At 42.3% G+C, this 24,717-nt stretch overlaps 1 protein-coding gene across 1 annotated transcript; it reads right to left on the bottom strand.

The window, feature by feature from the left end:
• Nucleotides 1-736: 736 nt before the first annotated feature.
• POLB (DNA polymerase beta) lies at nt 737-24,502 on the bottom strand. The gene is made up of 14 exons (XM_080928391.1): nt 24,395-24,502; nt 24,146-24,203; nt 19,502-19,568; nt 17,330-17,404; nt 16,559-16,617; nt 14,919-14,968; nt 12,445-12,496; nt 10,360-10,414; nt 10,211-10,283; nt 9,812-9,882; nt 6,948-7,034; nt 4,206-4,270; nt 3,114-3,253; nt 737-965 (listed from the first exon to the last, which is right to left on the bottom strand). The coding sequence occupies exons 1-14, from the start codon at nt 24,453-24,455 to the stop codon at nt 871-873; spliced, it is 1,008 nt and encodes a 335-aa protein (XP_080784517.1). The 5' UTR covers nt 24,456-24,502; the 3' UTR covers nt 737-870.
• Between the last annotated feature and the right edge of the window lie 215 nt (nt 24,503-24,717).

Below are 24,717 nucleotides of genomic sequence, written 5' to 3'. Positions count from 1 at the left end.
TTTTGGCTTTGTGTCTACTGTCTACAATACTAACATGACTCTACAATGAAACAAATACAGACACAGGGACTCAATCTGTTCAAATAAATCATTCTTAAAAACTGAAATTGTATGTTTGTGTACAACATGATCTTTGACATACAGTGACTGCCTGGCAGACAAACTGATGAATGTTAGTTGGGGGCCACTGCCACTGAGCTGTGAGCCATGTCAGGTGAAGGGCTGCCCTGAGACAAGGCACACACCCGGTCTAGTTATCAGCATATACTGCAAATGGGAAATGGTCAAAGAAAGTCGTAACACTTAGGAAGGCCCTTGTTTCTTTCTCATCTCTGAGCCTTTCTCTTTGGACAGGGTCTCATTGTGTAGCTCTGGCATTCTGGCGTTCAGAACACAGTCCAGGCTGTGAGTCCTGGCAGAACTCAGAGACCTGCCTGTCTCTGCCTCCCAGGTCCTGGGATCAAGGTGAGCACCACCAGGCCTGGCAGCCCCTGGTTTCTAAAGACACTGAACCAACTTCCACAGGGAGTTCTGGGAGAGCCCCTGACCTGTAAAGGGTGAAAAGGGGACAAGTGGGGGAGACTGTGGTTGCAATGTGAGGTGGAAGTGAAAATTCATTAAGCACTGTCTATCACATCAGCTCTTACTTTTCTTTAGTAAACTTATGGTACTGTGATCATAAACATAACTAAATTTAAACACATTTGGTAAGAAAATATTCAATAATAGCTCAAGAGGTTTATTGACTATAGCACATGGTAATAACCATGGAGAAGAAGCAATCACTTAAAAACACCAAAACCCTTACATAGCAAAGGTTAAGAAATAAATTAGGACTCCTAGTGGGAAGTGCCTGGGGTGGGAGGGGCATCATTCACTTCTATCCTTGGGTTCCCGGTAGCGCCACTGGATGTAATCAAAAATGTCCTGCTCACTGTCCACGGGAAGGGGCTCCCCAGCAACTCCTGCAAATAGAAAACGAAAGTGTTTTAAGAACTAGTTTGGGAAGTTTTTAATATCGCTGACTGAGAGCTAACCTGGCCCGAGGGACTCCAGAAGTGCAGGCTGACTCAGAGCACAAGGCCCAGGTTCTATTTCCAGCTGGGGGTGGGGGCGTGAGTAAGCCACCTGGAAGAGGTTCTTTCCCGCTCACCTCCACGTGCTCATACAAGTCTGCAGGAATCCTAGGTCTTAGTACCAGGGTTACAGACAGAGGCTGGATGTCCCAGCCGTGGCCAGGAGTCACCCTAGTTCACGGTCCTTACAACTCAGACTGTGGCTATCCTTCAGCTAGCAGTGGTGCATTCCTTGGATGTTCACTGCAGTGGTGGACGGGGGGTCAGGTGTACACACGGCTAAACCAGCCGGGGCTACAGAGCGATGCCGGCTCCAAAATTAAATTGATGAAGTGAATGCTTGAACCTATGGAATCAGACCCCACCATGCTTAACAAGGACCCAGCAAACTGTCTGAATGCTGAAATCTAAAAAGCAGTGCTCCAATCTGCATGAGATGTAAGTCCTGCTTGTATAACTTTTAGGATAAAATGGTAAAACTTTGTCCTTCCAGTAGATACTATGAGTAAACTACATAGTAGATTGTGAAATGTTAAACAAGATTTTTAAATTCTGATTTTTAAAAACATTTATTATATTCATTTATTAGTTTTGCATGTGGGGTGTGAACACATGCATGTATACATGTGGACATGTGAATGTCACAGAGGGCACAAGTGGAAGACAGGACAGCAGGAAGCTGTTCTCCTTCCACTATGAGTCCCAGGGTCAGATCCAGGTTTTAGGTAAGTCCTTACCTGCTGAGCTGTCTTATCTATTCCTTAAATCTTAAGGCATGACATGAAAATAATTACCCAGGAACTATTCTGCAATTTTAAAAATTTTGTTTGATTTTCTCCTATGAGGGTAGGGGTGGTGGCAATGGCACCTAGGGCCTTATTACATTGTAAGAACATGCTTTATTACTTATTACATCATTAGAACATGCTTTATTACTGATCTATAGTCTCAGTCACCAGTTTTGAATGATACTGAAAGAAATGATACCCAAGTTCTTCATTAGTCTGAGAAACATCAAAAAAACAAAAACAAAAACAAAAAAACCCTTTAGATCATAAGATTTTTAAAAAGAATTGTTTATTTATTTTATGTATGTTAGTACACTGTTGCTCTCTTCAGACACACCAGGAGATCTGATCCCATTACAGATGGTTGTGAACTACCATGTGGTTGCTGGGAATTGAACTCAGGACCTCCAGAAGAGCAGTGTTCTTAACCACTGAGCCATCTCTCCAGCCCCAGCAATAGGATATTTTTAATGAATATCATAAGCAGGTTGGAAGGATTTACTACCCATTCCACCTCGACATACACACTTTGCTGGGGATCAAAGCCAGCGCCTCATGTATGCAAGATAAACACTGTGGCAACTAAGCTATATCTCCAGCAATTTAGCCTCTTTTAACAGAGCTGGAAATAACTTTTGCCTTACTGGCCATCAATTGAGGCCTTAAAAGGATCTTTTGTTTCCTGTGTTTAAAAACATAAAGAAGCTACAATTAAATGACAGGTGTCCTAGTTAGTTTTCCATTGATGTGAAGAGATACCATGACCAAGGCAACTCTTACAAAGGACAACATTTAATTGGGGCTGGCTTACAGGTTCAGAGGTTCAGTCCATTATCATCAGGCATGGCCCTGACCTGGAAGGCATGGTACTAGAGGAGCTTAGAATTTTACATCTTGTTCTAGAGGCAAATTGGAGAAGACTGGCAAAGCCCACCTCCACAGTGACACAATTCCTCTAACAAGGCCACATCTAATAGCAACACTCCCTGGGCCAAGCGTGCTCAAACCATAACAGCAGGATTACTAAAAAGTCTTCTTAGAATTTGTTATCTTAAAATACCTTGTTTTTGAGAGGAAACTAATATAGCCTAAGCTACCCTCCTGCTGAGTAGCCAAGGCTAATCCTACTTCCAGACCTCCTAAGTGCTGGGATTACAGACACTATAGCACATGCTGACAACCCCAGCTAAAACATCTGGAAACAACCCTCTCTGCAGACGAAAGGATGGCTGCTCACAGTCACACTTACCAGTGACCCCCAGGGGGCGGATGGTGTACTCATTGATTGTGAAACCCTTTTCCAGGGCATGGGCTCTCATATTCTTATTAAAGATGTCACTTCCAGTGAAGTAGAGGACACCACAGTAGTACTGGTCTCTGGGGATCAACCTTAGGGAAAAATGTTTTCTCATCACACATTTCACCTTTGACAAATAAAGGTTTTCTAAAATCAGTAAAGACAAAACACCTGGGGTAAGTCTGCGTACTCTAGTCACCCACAAAAAGCAGATGTTAGGCTGATGTTCAATGGCCACCATGTCACCTTGGCTTATAACTGGGGACTACAGCTACTAGAAGCTGCTTTTCTAAACACATTGCCTACTAATTTGGACCCACAGGTAAGTAAAAGAAGATTGCGTCTGTCTTGAGCTTTCGGCCTTACTTTCACATTGTCCCAAATCTCTTCTTCATCTCTTGAGTTCTGGGGTTTCAGAATGGGGGAACCTCAAACAGTAGGGGTCATCCCTTTGACAAATTACTAGTGAGGTTGAGGCTGCACACTGGAGCGGGAATAACCATCTCCAGGAGCCCATTTGCAGGACAAGGGCCAAGACGGTAATGGATCTAGGGCTACGGCCTTCTGAGAACTGCGTAACTGTGCAAACCTCACCTCTCGGAGTCCTTGCTCTAAATGGGCCCAAGACGTCAGAAGCTTTGTCTGTTCTTCCCAGTGTGGACACATGGGAACCCATGTCTGAGCTTCTTGCCACTGTCTTTGATAGATCAGGACAGGAAGCGAGTCTAGGCTGATGGGGCTGCCAGAACCTGGGTGTTTAACTCCAAGTTCCAACTACACCCCGGAAACTTTGCTTTGCCAGAGGTGTGCATAAACAAAAGGTAGCATCTACTTATTACTACAACACAGGAAACCATGCCAGCTATAGCTGTATTCTGATGAGGGGCAAATCTTGAGAAACTGTAGACATTAGCCATTTTGTGTACACAGTTCAGCCTGACACTGTATTTCATACGAACTTATCATCCCTTAAAATCAAAGGTGGCTCTGCGTATCTATGTAACCTTAAGTAGAGGAGCAAACAGGACTCAACGATCTCAATACCTGATGTCGATTCTCCTGTGTGGATATTCCTTTTCATCGTTCTCACCGGGAAGCTGGCAGACACCCTACATGGGTATTTTAAAGAATGTTTAGATAGCTGCAACTTAAGGCTTACTTTCCACCAAATGTTCAAGGTGAAGATACTTTAAGCTGATGCCAGCAGTCCTAGCATTTTGGCTACTTTCAGCAAAGAACCATCTCTAAGCTCAGTATGAAGATGAGGCTGCGTCCTGAGCAGTCACTGAGCTGCTCGAAGCTGTGTGAAGCTGCGGCTTTCAGATTGCTTGCCTGGCATGACTCCATTCTGAGTACAAATGCAGAGGCAGTTCCACTGCAAACTCCTCTGTGCTCTGAGACTACCCACCGCCAACTAATAACTCATTCTTATGTGAAAAGGTGTCAAAGGGAACACAGGGGTACATGGATTATTAAAACTATGCCAGGAAAACTAGGCCCAAGACAAGTCAGTATTTTCAACCTGAACCCTCCACTTATAAAAGGTCACCCAACATTGTCATCCAGACCCACGGATGCTTGGCATTTCCACTGGGCATGTGTCAAAGGACAAACAGGCAGGACTACTGATGTTTTCAACTGTGGCCACACTTGGACTGCCTTCACGTTCACCTGCCGCCCCTCCAGACCTGGTCCTGACCTTGCCCTGAGGTCCTGGTGCTTCTGAAGCTCAGCCCCACAAGTGCTCCGTGCTGAATGCCTCCAGCACCGCTCCAACTGGCTTGTTAGCATCTTACCTAACTAGCAGGAAACAAAGTGTGCAGTTTGCAAACTTATTATTTAGTGAATTCTGACACTGGGGAGTCATGCTTCAGACACTGTGTGTCCATGTCAGGATGTACAGCCTCCACCTTCTCCTGTACCCCTCATAACTAAAGAGCCGCATGGAGGGCAAGCAAGGATCATGCTTCCAGGATGTGGCCTTTGCAGGTTCTAAAGTAGAGATCAGTCAAGGAAGGCACTGAGCATGAGAGACCAAAACAAACAGGAAGAAGCAACCGGAATAAAATGGTTATGCACAGAGCAAACAAATTGAGAGAGCTGCTAGTAATAGTTCGGATAACATGATTATTTGATTCATGAAGCAGGCAAAATATTACAGAAAAGAAATATTTTCGCAAGGTTTAAGTATGATATAAAAGTAGAAGAGTTTGAAGAAAGTTTAGAAATATAGAAAACAAGGCAAACAAGAAAATTAAAAGAGGAGATTACTGGGCTGTCATCTGTGTGTCTGAGTCTTCACCACAGTTCGAGCTTTATTGAGATTGACTTTATTTTAATTGTGTGCATGTGGAAAAGGCCTCAGGCTAGGGATTATTCACAAGTGGTGATTTAGGGCCAGTGACCTAATGCAGAGACAGTGGGACAGAACAGAACCCAGTAAAATGGGATTTATTTGATTATTAAAAACCCTATTATATCAAGTAAAATGTGAAGTAGTTCTGCTTTCTTACCGTCTCTGTAAACGTGTGTAAGGGTGTACACATTGAGCTTAGGTGTCCACAGAGACTAGAGGCCTCAGACAACCCATCCCTTAGTGTTACCAGCAGCTGTGAGCCACCTTCTACACTCTTAACTACTGACCTATCTCTCTAGCCATTGCTTCTGCAATTTCGTGAGGTAAGTTTTATCAGCTTTTCCTTTTCCAAAAACAGGCAACATTTCTGAACTCACCTTACACATGTAAAATGCTACAAAATTTATCATATTATTTAAAAATTTTAAAAATCTTTTGTGTGTGTGCACATGTGCACAGGAGGAGATGCCCACAGAGGGTGGGACTGGACCCTGAACCTGGAGGTATAGGTGGGCTGTGAGCCATTTGATGTGGGTGGTAGAGAGTGAACTCAGGTCTGCATGAGCCATCTCTTTAGCTTCAGATCTCACGGTGTTTCCGATTGTAAGCACCTACGGTCATGTTCTAGGCGAATGCATCTCTAAAGCCATGCAGTCTCACTCGGCAACAGGAAAGTCTGACGTAACCTAGGCATCTTCTTTACCTGTTCCTCTACCTTGATCAAACAGACTTGTTTTCATGTATGAAACACACCATCCCAGCAGCAACACGTTCTGCCTCCAGCTCACCTTCCGGTGGTCCAGTCATGGCGGTGCCCAGCAGGGATTATCAGGAGGTGCTCAGCTGCGGTCCTGGGTGCCTGGATTCACAGGCCTCTATTTGTCATCAGAGCCTGGGTTTCAAATACTCTGTTCTCTTACTCAAGGCTAACGTTACTTTCTGATGTGCTAATGTTAAAGAATCCTCTGTGTTCCTATGTTCTTAGAGGACATGGATTTTTGTTTCATGTTGAGTTTCTAAAGAAAACCCTTTCATTTCCTCAGAGTAGTCAAGACATGGCCGCTTGAATGGAACCAGTGATGGAGAGCTGACAGACATGGAAGAGATGCAGAGGAAAAGGCTGGTTTTTACATTTATATAAAGAACAACCAAACAACCTAAAGACCACGGGACAGCGCGGAGTGGACAGCACCCAGCTCCTGTCATCAGCACCACATGCTGTCTACAGCCATCTGTAGCTCCAAAAGCACCAGGTGTGCACATGGTACACATGCATATATGCAGGCAAACACACATAAAATAATAAAAGACATAACCTAGACTCTGCTAGCCTGCATTGAATTTGATTACTACTATTTTAAGACAACCTTGGTTTTGTTTTTGGTTGCAAGGCGACAAGTCATGGAGGAGTAACACAAGTGAACACTTACCATGAACTTTGTTTCACCCTTTGACAGAGTATCTGTAATGAAATGGACTTTTTGTAACTGTTCCACAACACGATGTAACAACTTTGGCTGCATAATCACGGTTAGGAAATAGAAAAAGAACACTGTTACAACAAGAAACTGGGTGTGGGTGTTGGGAAGAGAACCCAGGGCCTCAGTCTTGCCACTGAGCTAACGCCCCCAGACCTGTTTCTTTCTTCCCTTCCTTTCTTTGAGGTCTGTCCAGGCTGTGTTAGGAATATGTAGGCCAGGATACCCTGCTGCCGCACCATCATGCCCTGTTCTGTGCAGTGCTAGCGACCCAGCCCAGGGCCCTGTGACTGCTTCAAACATTCTACCTGAGTCATGTCCTCAGTCCTATGCTGTCTCCTTAGAAAACAGAAGTAATTTGGGGTTGGAAAGATGACTCGGTGGTTAAGAACACTTACTGTTCCTCCAGACGGCCCCAGTTTAACTTCTAGCATCCACATTAAGTGGCTCACAACTGCCTATAACTGCATTTCTAGGGGATCCAAAAGCTCTGGTCTCTGAGGGCACCTGTGCTCACATATACACTCCTACACAGACACACGTGCATCATTAAAGACATACATCTCCAAAATTACTTATTCATTTATGTGTGTGCGTACCAACGTGTGTATACTGTGGCTTGTAGTCAGGGAACAGAGCTTCAGAGCTGGCTGTCTCTCACGTTGGGGTCTCTCAGCTCTATCTGGCATTCCAGGAAAACTGGCCTACAGTCTTCCACTGACTGTCCTGCCTCTACTTCTCATCTTGCCACTGGAATGCTGGGATTACAGATGCGCACCAGCCCACATCTGGCTTTTAGAGTGGGTTTCAGGCTTCACTCAGCCTGTCAGGCTTAAGCCATCTTCCTGTGCCTTCTCCTCTTTCAGATGTTGAGTGTATTTCCCTTCTAGGAAAAAATGCATCAAGTTGAACTGGTTTTCTTTCTTGTTCTCCTTTTCTTCTGTCTGTATGTCTGCCTGTCTCTCTGTGTCTCTGTCTCTCTCTGTCTGTCTTTCTCTCTCTCTGTTTCTGTCTCTCTCTTGCTTGCTTCATAGCTCTGTCAGGCCTGGGACTCACTGTGAACTCATGCTCAACTTCCAAGTGATACAATCACAAGCCGCCATGTCTGACCATCAAATTAAATGAATTTTTTTTAGAAACTACTAATGTGGGGCTGGATCTTCCAGAGGTCCTGAGTTCAATTCCCAGCAACCACAAGGTGGCTCATAAGTATCTATAATGAGATCTTGTGCCCTCTTCTGGCCTTCAAGCATATATGCAGGCAGAATGTTGTATACACAATAAGTACATAAGCCTTAAAAAAAGCAACAACCTGCTTATGCTTTCAATGATAATAAGCTTCATTTGGCTTCACCGAATCAAACAATTAGCTCTTTTCAAAAACCAAAGTATTTTAAAATTTAAAATATCTGCGTTTATATGTTTTTAACAAGTTTTACAGCAGTTATCTGCATGTATTTATTTAGTGTAAGTGCACACACACATGTACATATGCAGAGGCAGAGAAACATCTCGAGAGAATTGCTCTCTCCCTCCACCATGTGGGTCCAGGGACTGACCCGAGTCAGGGTTGGTGACAAATCAGCTTTACTCAATGAGCCCTATCTCGGGCCCTAAAAATTCTCTGAATGAAAATTTGATTTTTATGCCAAGTATTTCTAAAGTTGATAGTAAATATTTCTGGAAATATCTTCAATTTCATTTCTTTAGATGATAGGATATGCCCAAAAATCTGAATCCTTCTCTGAAACCTACTTTGCCTTGCACAGGACACAATCAGTCTAGGGGACCAGCAGGTCTACCATTCAGTAGACACCAGTGTATACACTGCTGTGGGAAGAAGTCTGCCAGGTGTCTGTGTCCTGGCTTATGTGACACCAGAGACAGATGTAAATGCTGTGCTACAAGACAGGCAGTCATAGTAAGGAATCAAATATGGTAAACATCCCGGGGACCCTGGGACAGAAGAGATGTATGAAAACACTATGGGACAAGATCTCTTATTCTAATGGGACAAGACCATGGAGTGAAGGCACAGGGATGCCCCTCTCTACATTTTCCCAACATCTTCTCTAACCACAGTCTTTGGCTATGTTAAACACCAAATTAGTACAGATTCCCTATTTAAAAACAAAACAAAACTAAAGCTGTTGGGAACCAGTTACTGTGAAATATTTGCACATATGAAAACTGTAACAAAACCTAACCCTGATGTGAGGCATGAAGTACTACATACACACACTCTGACAATCAGTGTGCATCTTCTCAGAGCCCGCAGCATTCTTCTTTCCTGTGGGCTCTCAGGCTACAGATTGTGAGTTTTTATTTGTAAGACAAATGTGGTCTTATCATATACAGATATCTGTAGAGAAAATGTGGTATTGTTGTGACATATTTGTATCTATAGATGCGGGTTTATCATGGCAAACAATAGGAGACTAAACAGATGTCCACATCAAGACTGGGCTCTTGCCCCCCTGTCCACCTGTCCCCGAGGATCCCTTTCATGTTAGCTCTTCATCCTTTCTCACTTGACGTGGTGTGAGGAGCATCAGCAAATTCCCAGAGATTCATTCACTCATTCATTCCCTTACTTATGTTTAATTTGGAACAATACTGTATGTGGCTATATATAAAGATTAAAATAAACTTCAGGGTTAGGGTTATAGCTAGTGGTAGAGTCCCTGCATGAGGCCCCAAGTTCAATCCCCAGCACCATAAACAAACAAAATCCACACAATTGACCAACCATCAATTAGAAAATGATACTCCTCCTGAGTAAGATGGATCACGTTTGGTTATACATTCTGAGGTACCTGCTTGCTTGATTCTGATGTGAAGTTTGGGTGGGTCAGCAGAACATCCATGTCTCCACTAGACTCTGCGCCTATGATAAATAAGAATGTATAGTGAATTCTGTATGTAAACCTACTAATTAGGTCAACCTAGAATGAAATCGAAGACACATATACAAGGGCCCGACTTCCAACAGGGTAACTTTCTACTACACTGTAACTCGTCCCCAAAATGAGTTAAAGACTTCCGTTTTCTGTCCAATGACTCGGGTCCAATGAGGGAGAACACAGAATGAGATAAATAGTGGTGGGAACATGAACAGTAACTGAACTAACCCTACGTGTCTTAGGAAGTCTGTGAAGTGACACAATGCAAGTCTGTCACACAGCCATGAATAATCAGAGGATGAAGTACGTTACCTCTTCTGAAACTGCCACACACTGTAGCAATGTACTCAGAATCCAGTTTTCTAACTTCACCAAGTACAATATCCTAACAGGAGAAAGATGAAGTCAGTACTCTAGCCAGAGCTGGCTTTCCCGTATAGAGCACATGCGTACACTCTTACCTGCATCTGCAGCATCTCCTCACGAGGAATTCTCTTTTCAAAGTCCTCAAAATATCTAGAAAGACATAACCAGTGGAAAGAGATTTCTGTACAATTTTAATGTTTATAAACTGCCTACCACATCAAGCACAGAAACAGATCACTTGTTAAAAATTAAGACTAGAATTCAGTTATAAGACAAGAAAACCAGGACAGGTGGTAGAGAAGGCACCTGTTGCTTAATGGACCCACGTCCTGAAGTGCATCCTGTGTAAAACTTCAGACTTTAAACTCACTTCCATATAAACTTTATATTCACATGACAAGAATAAAGACATGGGGATCAGAATGGAACTTAGTTGGAAAACCTTTTGCCTAGCATGCACACAGCCCTGGGGGCACACCTGTAATTACAGCACTTAGGAGATGGTCGCCCTTCTCTGACTACACAGCAAGTTCAAGGTCAGTCCTGGATACATGAGACACTGTCCAAACAAACAACCTAAGCTACAGTAAGTAAATAGACATTATTGCTGTATGTTTTCAAAGAAGACTGCCCTCTGCTGGTAGATAGTTAAAGGTTTATAGGTCAAAGCACCTAAAGCCTGCAGAGAGGAAGGCGGCTCCGATGGGCTACTGTCTTGAGGGGAGCTGGATGTCAATCAATCAATATATGGTTTCATTTTATTTCCTGCCTAAATAACACACAGCATCAAAAAGATAGAAGAATTCTGAATGTTTACAACATGGCGATGGTAAATGTTGAGGATAGGGGTATGTTTACCCTGATTTAAAACATTATACAATGCATACACATAACAAAATGTTATACAATGTATACCAAAAGTTTTCAGACTTTTTGTGTTTAAAATATCCTACAGTATGGATGGACCCAAGAATAACAAGTACATAAGCCAGGAAAGATGTGTGAAACACCCAGAACGGGAAAAGTGGTAGCGGCAGAAAGATTATCGGTTCCTAGGCTTGGGAAGAAGTGTGTGAAGGTGAAATGAGAGAACACCAGGCTCCTTAGAGTAGGAAAAACGTCCTAAACTGACTGTAATCGTGTCTGCACAACCCTGTAAATAGACTACTAGTTGTTTAATTGTACATTTTATACAGGCTAACTGCATAATATATAATTGCAGCATGAAATAATGTCTACACACATGCCTAAGAATGATAGTGCATGTATTCAGAACAGTTCTGAGTGCAAAGGCTCTTCAGAAGACCTTGTGAATTCTCCTAACACTCAGGTTCGCCAAGGACTACAGGAATAAAGGAAATCAAAAGGCACCAATAGAAAAAAAAAAAAAAAAAAAAAGTAATTTGGACCAAATCACATTGGTGAAGATAATCTAACACCCGAGACACAAAATACACAACACTGTGACACCTGCTACACAAAATCATTGTTGATGCTAGTATACTAGACTTCATTTACATATTTGAGATCTTTCCTATATTCATGTAAACTTTCCATGCCTCGTGTTCACAGACCATGGGTAAGTTCTTTAAGAGCTGCTTGAGCGGGGCATAGACCTCATGCCTGTAATCTGAGATCCTGGAGGGTCAGGCAAGAGAATCACAGGTCTGAGACCAGCCTGGGCTACATCTCAAATGACAACCACTCCCCAGAAGAACCACACCTAAACTCTATCTGATATACTCAGTTCTGACTCCTCCATGTTTGACAAGGAAGCTCTCCTATAAATCTTAGGAGAATGAAAGGAATTCTCAAGGAAAATGAAAACAACATAAGAAAGCCGCTAGAATGCAATAAATAATAAAACATAAGCAGAGGCATAAGTTTACAAAAACCCTACTCAAAGTTCAGTATTTCTGAATAAAAAACTAGTTGTATTTAACTAAGTCTTAAGGTTATCAAAGAATGTCTATACATGCATATGTAGAAACTAAGGAAAAAAGAGGCCATGTATTTGAAAGAGAGCAAGGAGGGATGTATGTGATTTCGAGGAAGGAAAGGGTAGGGAGTAATATTATTATATTGTAATCTCAAAAGAAAAAAAAAGAAAAGAAAAAACTACAAAAACCAAATGTCTATGAAAACTTTAACATCTAAAGTATCAAAATTGGTGATCTTACTTCAGCCCAATTCGTTGATGATGGTTCAATTTATCTTCATTTTTCCTGAGATCTGAATAGGTGATAAAGTTGAGGTGTTTAAATTGAATATATTTTAGGAAAAGATATTAAACCCAATTATCTTTTCTACAAAGAATTACCCTGAAGAAAAAGGTCTTCTGTAGATTTTCAAACTACAATGGCCACAGAGACTAAGAACAAGTAACAACTTTTCAAACCAACATTACAAACACCAACTTTAAGATCATTTTTATGTAATGAGTCAAAATTTTAAATAGAGGGTCATGAAAAAGTATATAAACAAATCAGAACTACAGGAATTGTACTGGCGAGAGTTAAAAACACCCTTAATGTATCTACTGTAGCTTATACACTGTTTATAGCAGCAACAGAAACCACAGCTCCTTAAGGTTTTATGATTGACAACATGGTCTTGGCTGGTCTTGAACTCAGATCAGCCTGCCTCTGCCTGCATCATAACCACACCCAACTTGGACTCATTCTTCTTAATTTCCCTGTTCAGTTAGCACTGAGTATGAATTTGTGAAGGCACTCTGCTAATGGAGAGAAGGGTATTATCCTCATCTTTTAATCTGGAAAAAATTTAACGTGCCTTTCTAGGTATGAATGCAGTAGCAACTTTTGCTAAAGAAAAACAAAGACAATTAAGCTTCAAATGTAATTTGTTTAATAACTAGTATATTGAGAGACACATAAATTCCCTCTAAAGAAATGAAGAAAAATATGCATTTTTTGATAAATACACATATACTGCCTCCCAGAGAAAATACTACCAAATATATATGGAATGAAAAGGAAGCAATTATATACAGTCACCATTATATTACATATCTGAATTATGAAATATAAAAACCAGAGCAGGAGGTTCTAGCATCACCATATGAATGACTTAGTCAAACTCACAAGTTCTTGACCCTTTTGCCCAATCACTTCACTTGGAGAAACTGTATATGTTATTTATTTTCTGGCTTGACAAGTACTGCTACTGACAGGCACGCTCCACAGTGTCAGGTACCCTGCTGAAGTGCCCAGTCCTGCTCACTACTCTACAGACATTATTATGTCAAAGCCCGAGAGTCAGAAATACATACCATGTGGTCCTGTACACCTGGCCTATGTGGGTTGCTTAGAGGTAGTTGAACCCACAAATATGGGGCACAGTAGACATTTCATGGTATATGACAATGAATCTACATGTACTCTTGGAAAGTGAGGCGCTATATTACATTTAAAGGATGCTTATGTTAGGTTAAGGGAAATGTATTAAAATTATTTGGTTTAGGCTCTAATTTTCCCTCCATTTCTTTGAAAGCAAACATTCCTCTAAGGCTTGTTTACAGAAACATCATCAACATATACAATTTAGCTTTTAGTCTGAAATGTTACTAAAACATGAAGAAGCAAAAGCAATTTAGACCCAAATTTTTCAAATAATTACCATTTTATTGTCTTTAAGCTGAGAAGTCTGACATGTGCTGTTTGAATTTTTTGAGAAGCTAACTTTCAAAACAGGACTGTTTCCCTTCTCCTACTTCCCCATTTCAGATCCAAGTATATGCATTCAAAGTGTCCTTCAAGGTCCCCTTAACTCTGTGACAAGTGGCAAGCCCAAGTGCACCACCACTGCCCTGATAATCAACTACAGGGTAAGTGGGGGCTGAGACTACTGTTTACCCCAGGGTGTAAGGTGCCTGCCGTGGGGGAGGAGCTGGCAGTTCAGCCATGAGAAGCTCATCCATGTAGAAAAAGCTCACCCAGAAATTCCAGTCAGTTCTGCAGGATACTGTGAGCATCCAGTCTGATGATGGCGTCTTATTGCTGTGTTTGCTCCTTACCCAGCACTCACCAGAGGGGACACTGTTCTACTCAGGACTCTACTGGAAACTCCACCTGGCCATCTTAAGGGGGTTCCCCATTTGATTTGGGCAAGATGTTCTGAGTGCTGGAGGTGAGCCGTCTGTTATCTACCTGCTATTTATGCTGTCTCTGGCTTGCTGTATATACGCTGAGTCAAAATACAAACAAGGCTATTATAGCTCACTCTCTAGATCAGACAGCACTAAGTGACTTCCTGCTTGTCTAATATTTTTTTTGTCACAAGCCTAAAGATATCTAAGACAGGAAGGTTGGCCTTATTTTATATCTGCTCTCTATGAAGTAGTTGCGAAAACACCCTTATTTGCATTTACATTTATTTGAGAACAGGATTTCCAAGATGACCTTCCTGGAGGGTTTTTTTTTTTTTTTTTATTACATATGAGTACACTATAGCTGTCAAACACACCAGAAAAGGGCATCAGATCTCATTACAGATGGTTGTGAGCTACCATGTGGTTGCTGGGAATTGAACTCAGGACCTCTGGAAGAGTAGTCAGTACTCTTAACGACTGAGCCATCTCTCCAGCATTTCCTGGAAATTTTAACTTGGACTTAGTGACTTGTGTCATACTTACCTTCTAATGTTTTAATTCCTTCATCTACAAACTTTCTTGCAGCAGCTGGTCTACAACAACAACAATAAAAACCATCATCTCAATAGCAGAGAAACCGAAGTCTTTGTGATAATCAGTATGTCTTCTATTGTCAGGTACAGAGTTAATATTCAGCTAAGCAAGAACTGCTGAATGCTGCATGGTTACTTGGCTAATGTCCATCTTACCTAAAGAATTTCTAAATCTTCAGTCAACTGGTGGACAACCATGACCTTGAACACAAAAAGACACCTAAGCAGCTAGCTGTCATAATGCTCATCAGACACGTGGTAGATGAATACAGTGTGATATTACAGAATAGTTGTCTCACTTTAAACTGGACAGGACTAGAGGTCTGTGAGATGCTAAAACTTACACATGAAAAAAGCCAGCTATCTGAGAGACCAAAGAAAACCATTTCAGGAAGAGAAACAATTCATGATGCTTCCATGGATAAAGATGAGCTTGGCTTTGAAGGAGGAAATTAGTAATGCTGAATCACATAGGGGCATATGAAACACCACCGAGCAGTACACAGGAGTCACAAGCTATAGCATTCCCTAAGCCACAGAGGTAAGATTCATTCGTCAAGCACAATGAATAGCTATTAGAAATGAGTAAAGGCCAATCACAAAACCTGCTTTAGGTTTATAGATTATCACTGTGGTTACTGCTCAACAATAAAGTGGTGAGTTGTGGAAAGCAATTTAGGAACAGGAGCAACAGGAATAGCACCCACATTTCCTGAAGCACTTTAAACTGTGTCAACTTTCAGTATTATACTACAAGAACAGAGAACACAGGAATGTGTGTGCGTGCTCACACACACAGTAGAGTGGTTAGGGAGACTCTGCAAACATAGTATACGTGGTACAGAAACTGACACTGATGTTAGGAGCTAATGTGTCAAGGAAGAAACAACACTGAACAGGGAATAGAGTCCTGAAAAAGGATTTCACTTGGTAATATACCAACTAAAGGACTTCTATTCCAAAGCTCTCTAATTCCTTCAAATAGACATGTCAGAGTAGCCTTGAGTCTCTGCGGTCACACTGCTTTCCAATTTCCTATGTCTAAGACTTTATAAAGGTAGGTCACTCAATGGGACAGTTATTGCAGCTCTACAGGAATGTTTTGTCCCATAAAGATGGAAGGAGAACGAAGCACCACAGACCTAACACCTCCTCACTACCCTCTCATGTACCTAGTGCTCACAAAGCTCCCTTGGTTGTTAGCTCAAAATTAATATTAAGATAAAAGATTTATAAGCCCAAATCTTAAAAATGACTGAGTGAGTTTTTATTCAAGTTCACAAAGTGCTATAGAGAAAATACTTAAGCATGCTCAGAGCAGCACATATAGTGTGCAACAAAAAGACAGACATAACAGTAAGTGCTGGAGTGTGGAGGAGTCAAACTGTCTCGGGAAAGAGGTAACAGCATGCACCCTGGGAAGGGCCTCTCACAGAGCAGATCATAAGCTGTGAAGATGCACTGTATGGGCACAGCCATGAGGGAGGGAGAGAAAAGCAAGCTTGGAAAGCAAACAGCAGGTGATCTAGCTTGGCTGACATAAAAAGAAGACTTATCTAAAACCATGTCTGCTCAGGAAATAATTCTTACCCGATGCCAGTAACTCGAGTCAGAAAATTGATGGATGAACTTGTATCATCCTGACGAATCTTTATGAAAAAGAAAAGTCAAATAATGATTTAAGAATGCTTTGTGAACTGAAATTATCTTATTGAAATATATCAATACGATAAAAATAAAGCTAAAAAGTATTGCATCTGCAGAGATCACAAGGGCTGAGTAGTTAGTGGGTGGTAACACCGTAGCTCCAGACTTTTCATCCCTCATTTATTCATACATGGGGTTTTGGGGGTTGTTTTATTATACATATGTTGTAGAATGACAAGATCTGGCTAATTGTAAATGCATCACCTAATATAGCTACTTTTGTAGTGCCAATATCTAATACCCACTTCTCTTTTCAGTTTTCAATTTTCCAATACTTTTAAAAGTCTCTTCATAAAAGACCAGAAATGATATTAAAACAGACAAAAATCATAAAAAATGCTCAGGAGAGTTCACACACGGACATAGACTCAGGAGTGATAATGACTTTTTACATCAAATCTGCACTCACTGGGGATGGTACTGTGAGAGGCACCCTACTGCAGACCAGCTGTGTCCTAACTCCATACAGAGGTGGGTAAGAGGCTCTTTTCCCCGTGACACAGCCTCACTATGCTGCCCAGCAAACCTTCCTCACCTCAGTAACACTGCAAAGTCCAATCGTCACCTTCCCTGTGAGTCTCACTAACATGAGTTACATCAATCATTCTGCTCCAAGGCCATAAGAAAGAACAAGAAATCAAGTTAAAATGTTACCTTTTCTAGTTTACGCAATTTTCCAGTTGCTAAAAATTCATCGATCTTTTCAGCAATTTTTGTTCCTACTCCTGGCTATTGAGGAAATGAAAAACAAAGAAGACATGTAAATACAATGTTTATCAAATCCCAAGAGACATACACTGAGGAGTAAGAAACAAGTGAGTACTAGACAAATATTGAAGCAAAAGGTACAGAAAACTGAACCTACGGAAGAAACTCCCCAGAACACAGTGCTTACAGGACGGATGGAGAAAAACTAGTAACTTAAATCCCTCTTGTTTGCATAAAGTAACTGTTGAGGGCTGAATATGCAGATCAGTGGGAAAGTGCCTGGTTTACGAGAGGCCCTGGACATGCTCCCAATACCACACACACACTGGCACACACACACACTGGCGCTCGCACACACACACACACACACACACACACATACACACACACACACACACACACACACACACACACACACACACACACACACACACACACATTGCCAAGCCTCATGCCCTGGGTTCAGTCCCTGGAATCAGGGTGGAAGGAGAGACCTAGTTCCTGCAAGTTGTCCTTTGACCTCCACATGGGCACCACTGCACACATGTATTTATACACATCCCAAATAGATAAATGCAAACAACTTTTAACTAACAAAAGGAAAATGTGAAAACAGTGACATGCACAGAATCAAGACTGCTTTTTAGTCTCCTGGCCCTGACAATTAGACACGGATGCCACCCCCACTCACACCCTCTAACACTTCCTGTTACTTAACCAAGGCTGCCTTTTAGAACAGGAGCAGTTCACAGCAGCTTTATAATTATGTCAAATAGTTGAAAACTAATTTAAGGCTCTCCAGTAAGATGTGTTAAATTCCTACAATGAACTAATATGCAGCCATGAGAAACACCGCAGTATTTACTGGTAAAGGAAATTAAGTGTGTTAAGAAAAAGTACATAATGAGATGGCTCTACAGTTAAGATTATTCACTGCTCTGGCAGGAGACTGGGTTCAGTTCCTAGCACCCACAGAGCGCCTCACAACAGTGTGGAACTTTGGTTCCAGGAAATGCCCTGAGCTCTTTTTGCATGCACATGGTGCACATAAACCACACAGCCACACACATATACATGTAACAAAATATTCTTTTTAATTAAAAAAAAGGGCAGAGCAGTGGTGAGCCACACCTTTAATCCCAGCACTAGGTAATTGATCTGTGTGTTTCAGACCAGCCTGCTCTACAGAAAGAGTTCTAGGACAGCCACAGCTACATAGAGAAACCCTGTCTTGAAAACCAACAAATACATAAATATGAAAAAGTTAAAAGATTAAAAGTTAACTACGCCATTAAAACACAATCCTGGCTTCCACCCCGGAGTCCCGGTTTGCTGTCAGAGCTAAGTGGAGGGGGGCAGCATCCACACCTCTAAGTTCCACACAGGGCTGCTGTGACTACACACCTCACAGAGAGCTGTGGCCAGACTGCCACATCCAACCAGGTCTAAATGAAATTAACATTTTACCTCCTTCAGCTACAGCAAACACACTTCAAGAATTCAATGACTAGAAGAGACTCATGGCTGCAATACTAGATAATATTCTTCTCAAATGTAAAACACAAAAGTATAAAGACCTGGTCTTTTTACTGCGTTTCCCAGTGCTTAGGGATGTACACACATCCTAATCCACAGTTATAAACTAATGAGTTCCAGGCCACCTAGGGCTACATAATGAGATCTTCTCTCAAAGAGGTGGGAGACGGAATATACATATCCTGTGAGAAGACTGCCAATGAATACTCTTTCAGCTGCAAACACTTCTGTCCACGGGCTGTATTACTGATAATTTGACAGACACCCTCCGTTTAACATTACGGAGGAAGCTTCGTGCTTCTGGTCCTCCTTATTATTTATTTGTGAAGGCATGCAGACATGCCACAGCATGCATGTGGAAGTCAGAGGACAACTGCCAGAGTCACTTCTCTCCTTTTGCCATGGAGTTCCGAGGACTGAAGTCGGGTTCGGCAAGCAGGCGTGGCAGCAAGTCTATCTACTGAGCCACCTGACCAGTCCTGTTTGAACCTCAGGTACGCACACTAATATGACCTGACCCAGTTCCTTCCTTTCTCCCCACCCCTCCAAAAGACAGGCTCATTACACGGTCATTAAGCTTACCAGCTTCTTAGCTTCTGCTCCACTCTTGATTTTGTGTGGGTATTTTGCTATCACAGATGCTGCTTTTCTATAAAACAATAGATACATAAATAAAAGGATGAAAAAAAAAAAGAATTGAAAATCCAGCAAATGCTTATTTTCTCTTAAACCGAAATACACATACTACCAAATATCCACATTAAAGGATAGATGTCCTCCTGTGTAAAACATCAAACCTGATCGATGGATATTCAGGGACTTGGACAGAGCAAGACCGGAAAACTGGTGAGAAGGACATCTGCGTAAGACAGACTGCCACTCACCATGGCTGCCCTTGCTACAGCCTACATTGGGCTGTTTCCTCTGCGGAAAGGATATTTGTCCTTACTGGAGTGGATACTTACTCTGGTTATGAATCTGCCTTTCCAGCACGAAATGCTTCTGCCAAAGCTACCATCAGTGGCTTGTTTCTGACCAAGGAACTCACTTCATAGTGTGCCACACTCATGGACTCCACTGGCCTTACCATGTTCTCTACCATCCTGAACAACTGACCTGACCAGAGGACACAGTCACAGCACCAGTTAGGTGGCAGCAGCCTGGAGGGCTGAGGCATGGTCCTTCCAAAGGCAGTATATGCTTTGAATCATCATCAACACATGGTGCATTTTCAGAAAGGGAAACTGGATGTCCTCAAGCAGTAGAATAAAAACAGGACCTTATCTATCACCACGAACAAAAAGTAACTCAAAAGGATTAGAAATGGAACCTGCAACCTGCAATACTGAAACTGCTGGAAGAACACACAGGCCAGAGAAGTGCCCTCCATGACAGATGTGTAGGAAAGGACTTTCTGAATAGGACCCTATTTGACCAAGAATTAAGACCAACAATTGACAAATGGAACTTCATAAAACTAAAAGCTTCTGCACAGCCAACGGGACAACCAAGCACAGAAAGAGGAAGCTCTCGAAATGGGAGAGATTCTGCCAGCTACTCGTCTGACAGAGGATTAATATGCAGAACTAAAAAACTAGAGAATCAAAACACAAACAAACCAATGAGTTATTTAAAAAATGGGTCAGAGATCTGAACAGAGCTCAAAAGAAGATAAAAATGGCTGATAAATAAATCATCCCTAGCAAGTAGGGAAATGCAAATCAAAACAACTTGGAGATTTCACCTTACTCCTGTCAGAATGGCAAATGTTGTATAGGGTGTGGGGGACAGGAAACCTCACTGACTGTTGGTGAAATTGCAAACTGGTGCAACCACTCAAGGAATTAGTCTGGGAAACTCTCCAAAAGCTAAAAGGAAATCTGCCACAAGATCCAGCTATACTACTCTTTAGCACATGCCATCCTATTCCAAACACAAATGCTCAGCCATGTTCATTACTGCTCTATTCACTGACCTTCAGTCATCAAGTAGGTATCAAAAATGTGGAATGCCATTCAGCTGTAAGGAAAAATCAGCCCAATGTGATGACCCACACCCATAATCTCAGCACCTGAGAGGCAGACACAGGAGGATCTCTACGAGTTCAAGGCCACTGTGGTCTACATAGTGAGTTCCAGGACAGCCAGGGATACAAAGATAGATGCCCTGCTTCAAAAAACAAAAAACAAAAACAAACAAAAAGAAAAATGAATCCATAAACTTTGCAGGAACTAGAAAGGGTAATACTGAGAAATACAATCCCAGAAAGATAAATATTGCATCTCCTCTCTCACTGAAGGCTCCTAGCTCCAAATCTTCAGCTATGAGTACATATCTTAAAGTAACTGCAAAATCCAGGAAAATAAAATGGGACCTTAGAAAGGAAAGGAGCTTCAGGGAGCGAGTGAGAGAGAAGAGAAGCACAGTTAAAGTGATACCATGGGGCGAGGAATGAAAAAAAAGGTGGGCTGTAATTACAGAATGGGGAGAGAGAATACAGAACAATGAAGGTAATAACAGCATGGATTTCTTCCTTAAAAAACAAAACAACCACAATAAATGTAAGTCCGTGTATAATACATACAAAGTTTAAACTCTGAGCTAACAATGCTCCCTCCAAAAGCCGAAGAACACCCAAGCAAACATCCAAATCTAGGCACGAGAAGCCCTCTTTTGAGTTTTTGGCCAGGAATGTCCTAGTATGTCCCCAAATACACAAGCTACTGCTATTGCCTTTGGTGGCACCCTAGAAGCCACCAAAGAAGGTAAGTCCCTGTTGCTGAAGAAACCATGCATTTCAGACACAGGACCATGAGGCCTCTGAGCTGTCTCTTCACTGAGGACTACTTTTCATGGTATCAGAAGGCACCAGGCAACCTACCAAAGGAAAGAACTAACCAACCGTCCTTACAGTTATGACACCTGTGACCCACAATGACCTGCATGGCATGCTAACTCTAAGGATGCAGCAGGGACACACATTCTCAGTGGCAGCCAACAGCTCTCTAGTTGGACTTAAGACTCAATTATCAAGAGGGAAATCAATGATACCTGGTACCAGCATCCTAGACAACTACCCAGGGCTAGTTAAGTCATAGGTCTTGGAGAGGAACCTACAACCATCACTTTTCCAAAGCAGCACAATCCCTAACTACATTCTAAATGTTCATCCTTATACCCACAGACAAGTGTAGCCTTCACATATCCACAGACAAGAGTAGCCTTCACATGATGTAGAAAACAAAGTTTTTAGGGGCTCTGAGACTTTTCCAAAACACCCCATTCTTAGAACATGACACCGTAAAGACATAGAAATGGTTAAAGTCAGACTCAGAGATTTTCCCAGTCATCCCAAGGCTATGAGATCCTGCTTGTACCTGACAAATAAAAACAATGGCCCAGAGTAATTCTCAGAAAAACCATAGAATATACTGACTGACAGCCACCTGGCCCTCTAGAAAGCCCTAGATAGGGTCCTAACACATGTCATAGTTAACTCATGCTCTGATCACTCAATTTTGAGAAACAAAACAAGGACAGAACCCCTCAAAGTTTTGAAATATATAAACAAGCTTCTGAAAATGTAAAAACAAAGTTTTAGTGGACAAGCCAAGCTATACTGACCAAGCTGAGTTAAGACAAAACAAAAATGACTGCTTTAGGAACAGCTCCCCTACCCCTCCCTGTACTGAATTTCAAGGAGAATGAAAATTGTCAACAACCTTACTGCCAAAGTTTCTCCCCCCCTTCCCTTCTCCCTTCCTTTCCTCTTTCTGAAAATTATACTGCTGACCAATGGCAAAATAATAGTTTACCCCCCTCACAAAAAAAGTATAAAAGATGAGTTTGGGGTTTGGGGTTGACTCTCCCTGTGAGGATGAGCAACCCCATGTACACGGAATAAAAACCTCTTGTGATTACAGCGCTCCTGAGCTAAGACTCCTCAGGGTCTTACAACACACACACCCACAGATTGTGTAGCCTTCACCCCTCATCAAGAAAACTGCTCTTTGCAACAGAGACCATTATAGAAAACCATAGCCAATCAAAATGCAGAGTTATGGAGCCAAGTTCTAATGAATACAACATCTATAAAATAAACCTAAGGCCAAGGAAACATTGTGGAAGAGGGAATGGAAGCCTGTGAGGGTCAGAGGATCAGGAAATTGCTGTGAAACTGTGTTGCCCAGAAATGTCAGAAGCTACATTCATAAAGTCTCACATGACTGCTTACACATGGGCTGAATAAGGATGATATAAGACACACCAAAGTGGTCAAGACTTCAACCCTACACAAAGAACTACAGGAAACCAAGGAGTACTGAGAGCAGAGAAACAGTCTTTGCCAGGGAAGACACACTGTCAGTTATCTAGTACCAAAGGGTCAGTCCTGAACACATAAGTAACGTGATATAGTTGGAGCAGATTGTATTTATGTATCTAGAAAAATGTATGTATATACCTATAAGTATATATGTAACAACAATTAATGAAAAAAGGAGGTCATGAATTTGAGAGATCAAGGAGGGTTATATATGGAAATGTTTGGAGGGAGGAAAGGGGGGAAATGACGTAATTACAATCTCCCACATAAAAAAAAAAATAAAAGCATATAATAATAATAATAATAATAATAATAATAATAATAATAATAATAATTCAGGATGAGGAAATCCAGGCATGGAACAGACTATTCGAGAGCACCAACTGTAAAGACCCTTAAGCTTGGGGAAAGCAAGGATAGTTTGCTTTTACTTTCGAAGCTGAGGGGCTTTGGATATGTTTATAGGTTAAGTAGCTGACTGTGGAAATACTGACTAGGAGGGGGCCTGCTAAGGTTTGTAGTGCTGGGCAATTGGTTTTCATGAAGGTAACAGGATCTGTTACAGTCCAACAGAAGGAAATCACCTGAACTACACCTACACAGTTCAGATCTCATCTACTGTCGTTTATTATGTTTTAAAGTCACGCTGTATTTCCTGTCACTAAGAGGTTAATGGTGGGAATATATGCATAGACGCCTATTTTTAGTCAAAACTGTGAACTCTCCTGAATCAACCCTATAAAGCTCTGCCAAAACCCTGTAGAGGTTAAATAAAGTGCCAGTTGGCTTTCTTTTCTTTTCTACCTCTTTCGGATCCTCCGAAGACTCACTGGGCACCCGCCCCCCATCCCTGCTAAGTGACAGCGAACTAGGATGTCCTGGAACGCAAGCTAACAACGTACCTGTACGCATTGTACTTGTGGATCGCCTGGCTCACGTTCTTCTCAAAGTTGGCGAGTTCTGAAAAGACAACAAAGGGCTCGAGGACACAACTACGCGCCCGCGAACGGCTGTCCCGGGAAGGAGCTGTGGGTGGGTTCCTCCGCCGGCGTCCCGGACGGACGCTGCGGGACGCTGCGACCGGGTTGGGAGTGGGGGTGGGGGAGCGAGGCCGGCTGAGGAGAGGGACCGGAGGGCGGCCCGGGACTCACCCACGAGCATGTCCGTGATGCCGCCGTTGAGGGTCTCCTGCGGCGCCTTGCGTTTGCTCATGGCGCCGGGAACCCACACCTGGGTCTTACCGGTGGAACAATGGCCGCCCTTGACAGGGCGCAGCGCGGTGACGTCACGCGCCAGGCTATGGGGCGGGGCTAGCAGTGCCCAGGCAGCAGTAGGGAGTCCCTGGGCAGAGGTGGGAGAGGGGAGGCCAGGGTTACCGCCCAAGCGGTCTCATCAGCTCTCCTTGTCGGAGAAGAGTCTGATTTAGAGCCCGAGCTGCAGAAGGAGGTGGACGTTAGCTGCTGTGGGCAATAGC

Source organism: Micromys minutus, assembly GCF_963924665.1.
Source record: "Micromys minutus genome assembly, chromosome: 14".
In the NCBI taxonomy this organism is placed as follows: Eukaryota; Metazoa; Chordata; class Mammalia; order Rodentia; family Muridae; genus Micromys; species Micromys minutus.
The sequence above is the reverse complement of the archived record's forward strand: the minus strand, read 5'-3'. Positions and strand labels throughout refer to the sequence as shown.

Bases quoted from the DNA above. Each gene is read 5' to 3' on its own strand.
- POLB (XM_080928391.1), bottom strand. From the start codon at position 24,455: ATGAGCAAACGCAAGGCGCCGCAGGAGACCCTCAACGGCGGCATCACG. The intron at 19,569-24,145 runs GTACGTTGTTAG...ATTGTTTTATAG, and splicing joins CACAAGTACAATGCGTACAG to AAAAGCAGCATCTGTGATAG. The intron at 10,415-12,444 runs GTAAGATCACCA...ATGTCTTTCTAG, and splicing joins CATCAACGAATTGGGCTGAA to ATATTTTGAGGACTTTGAAA.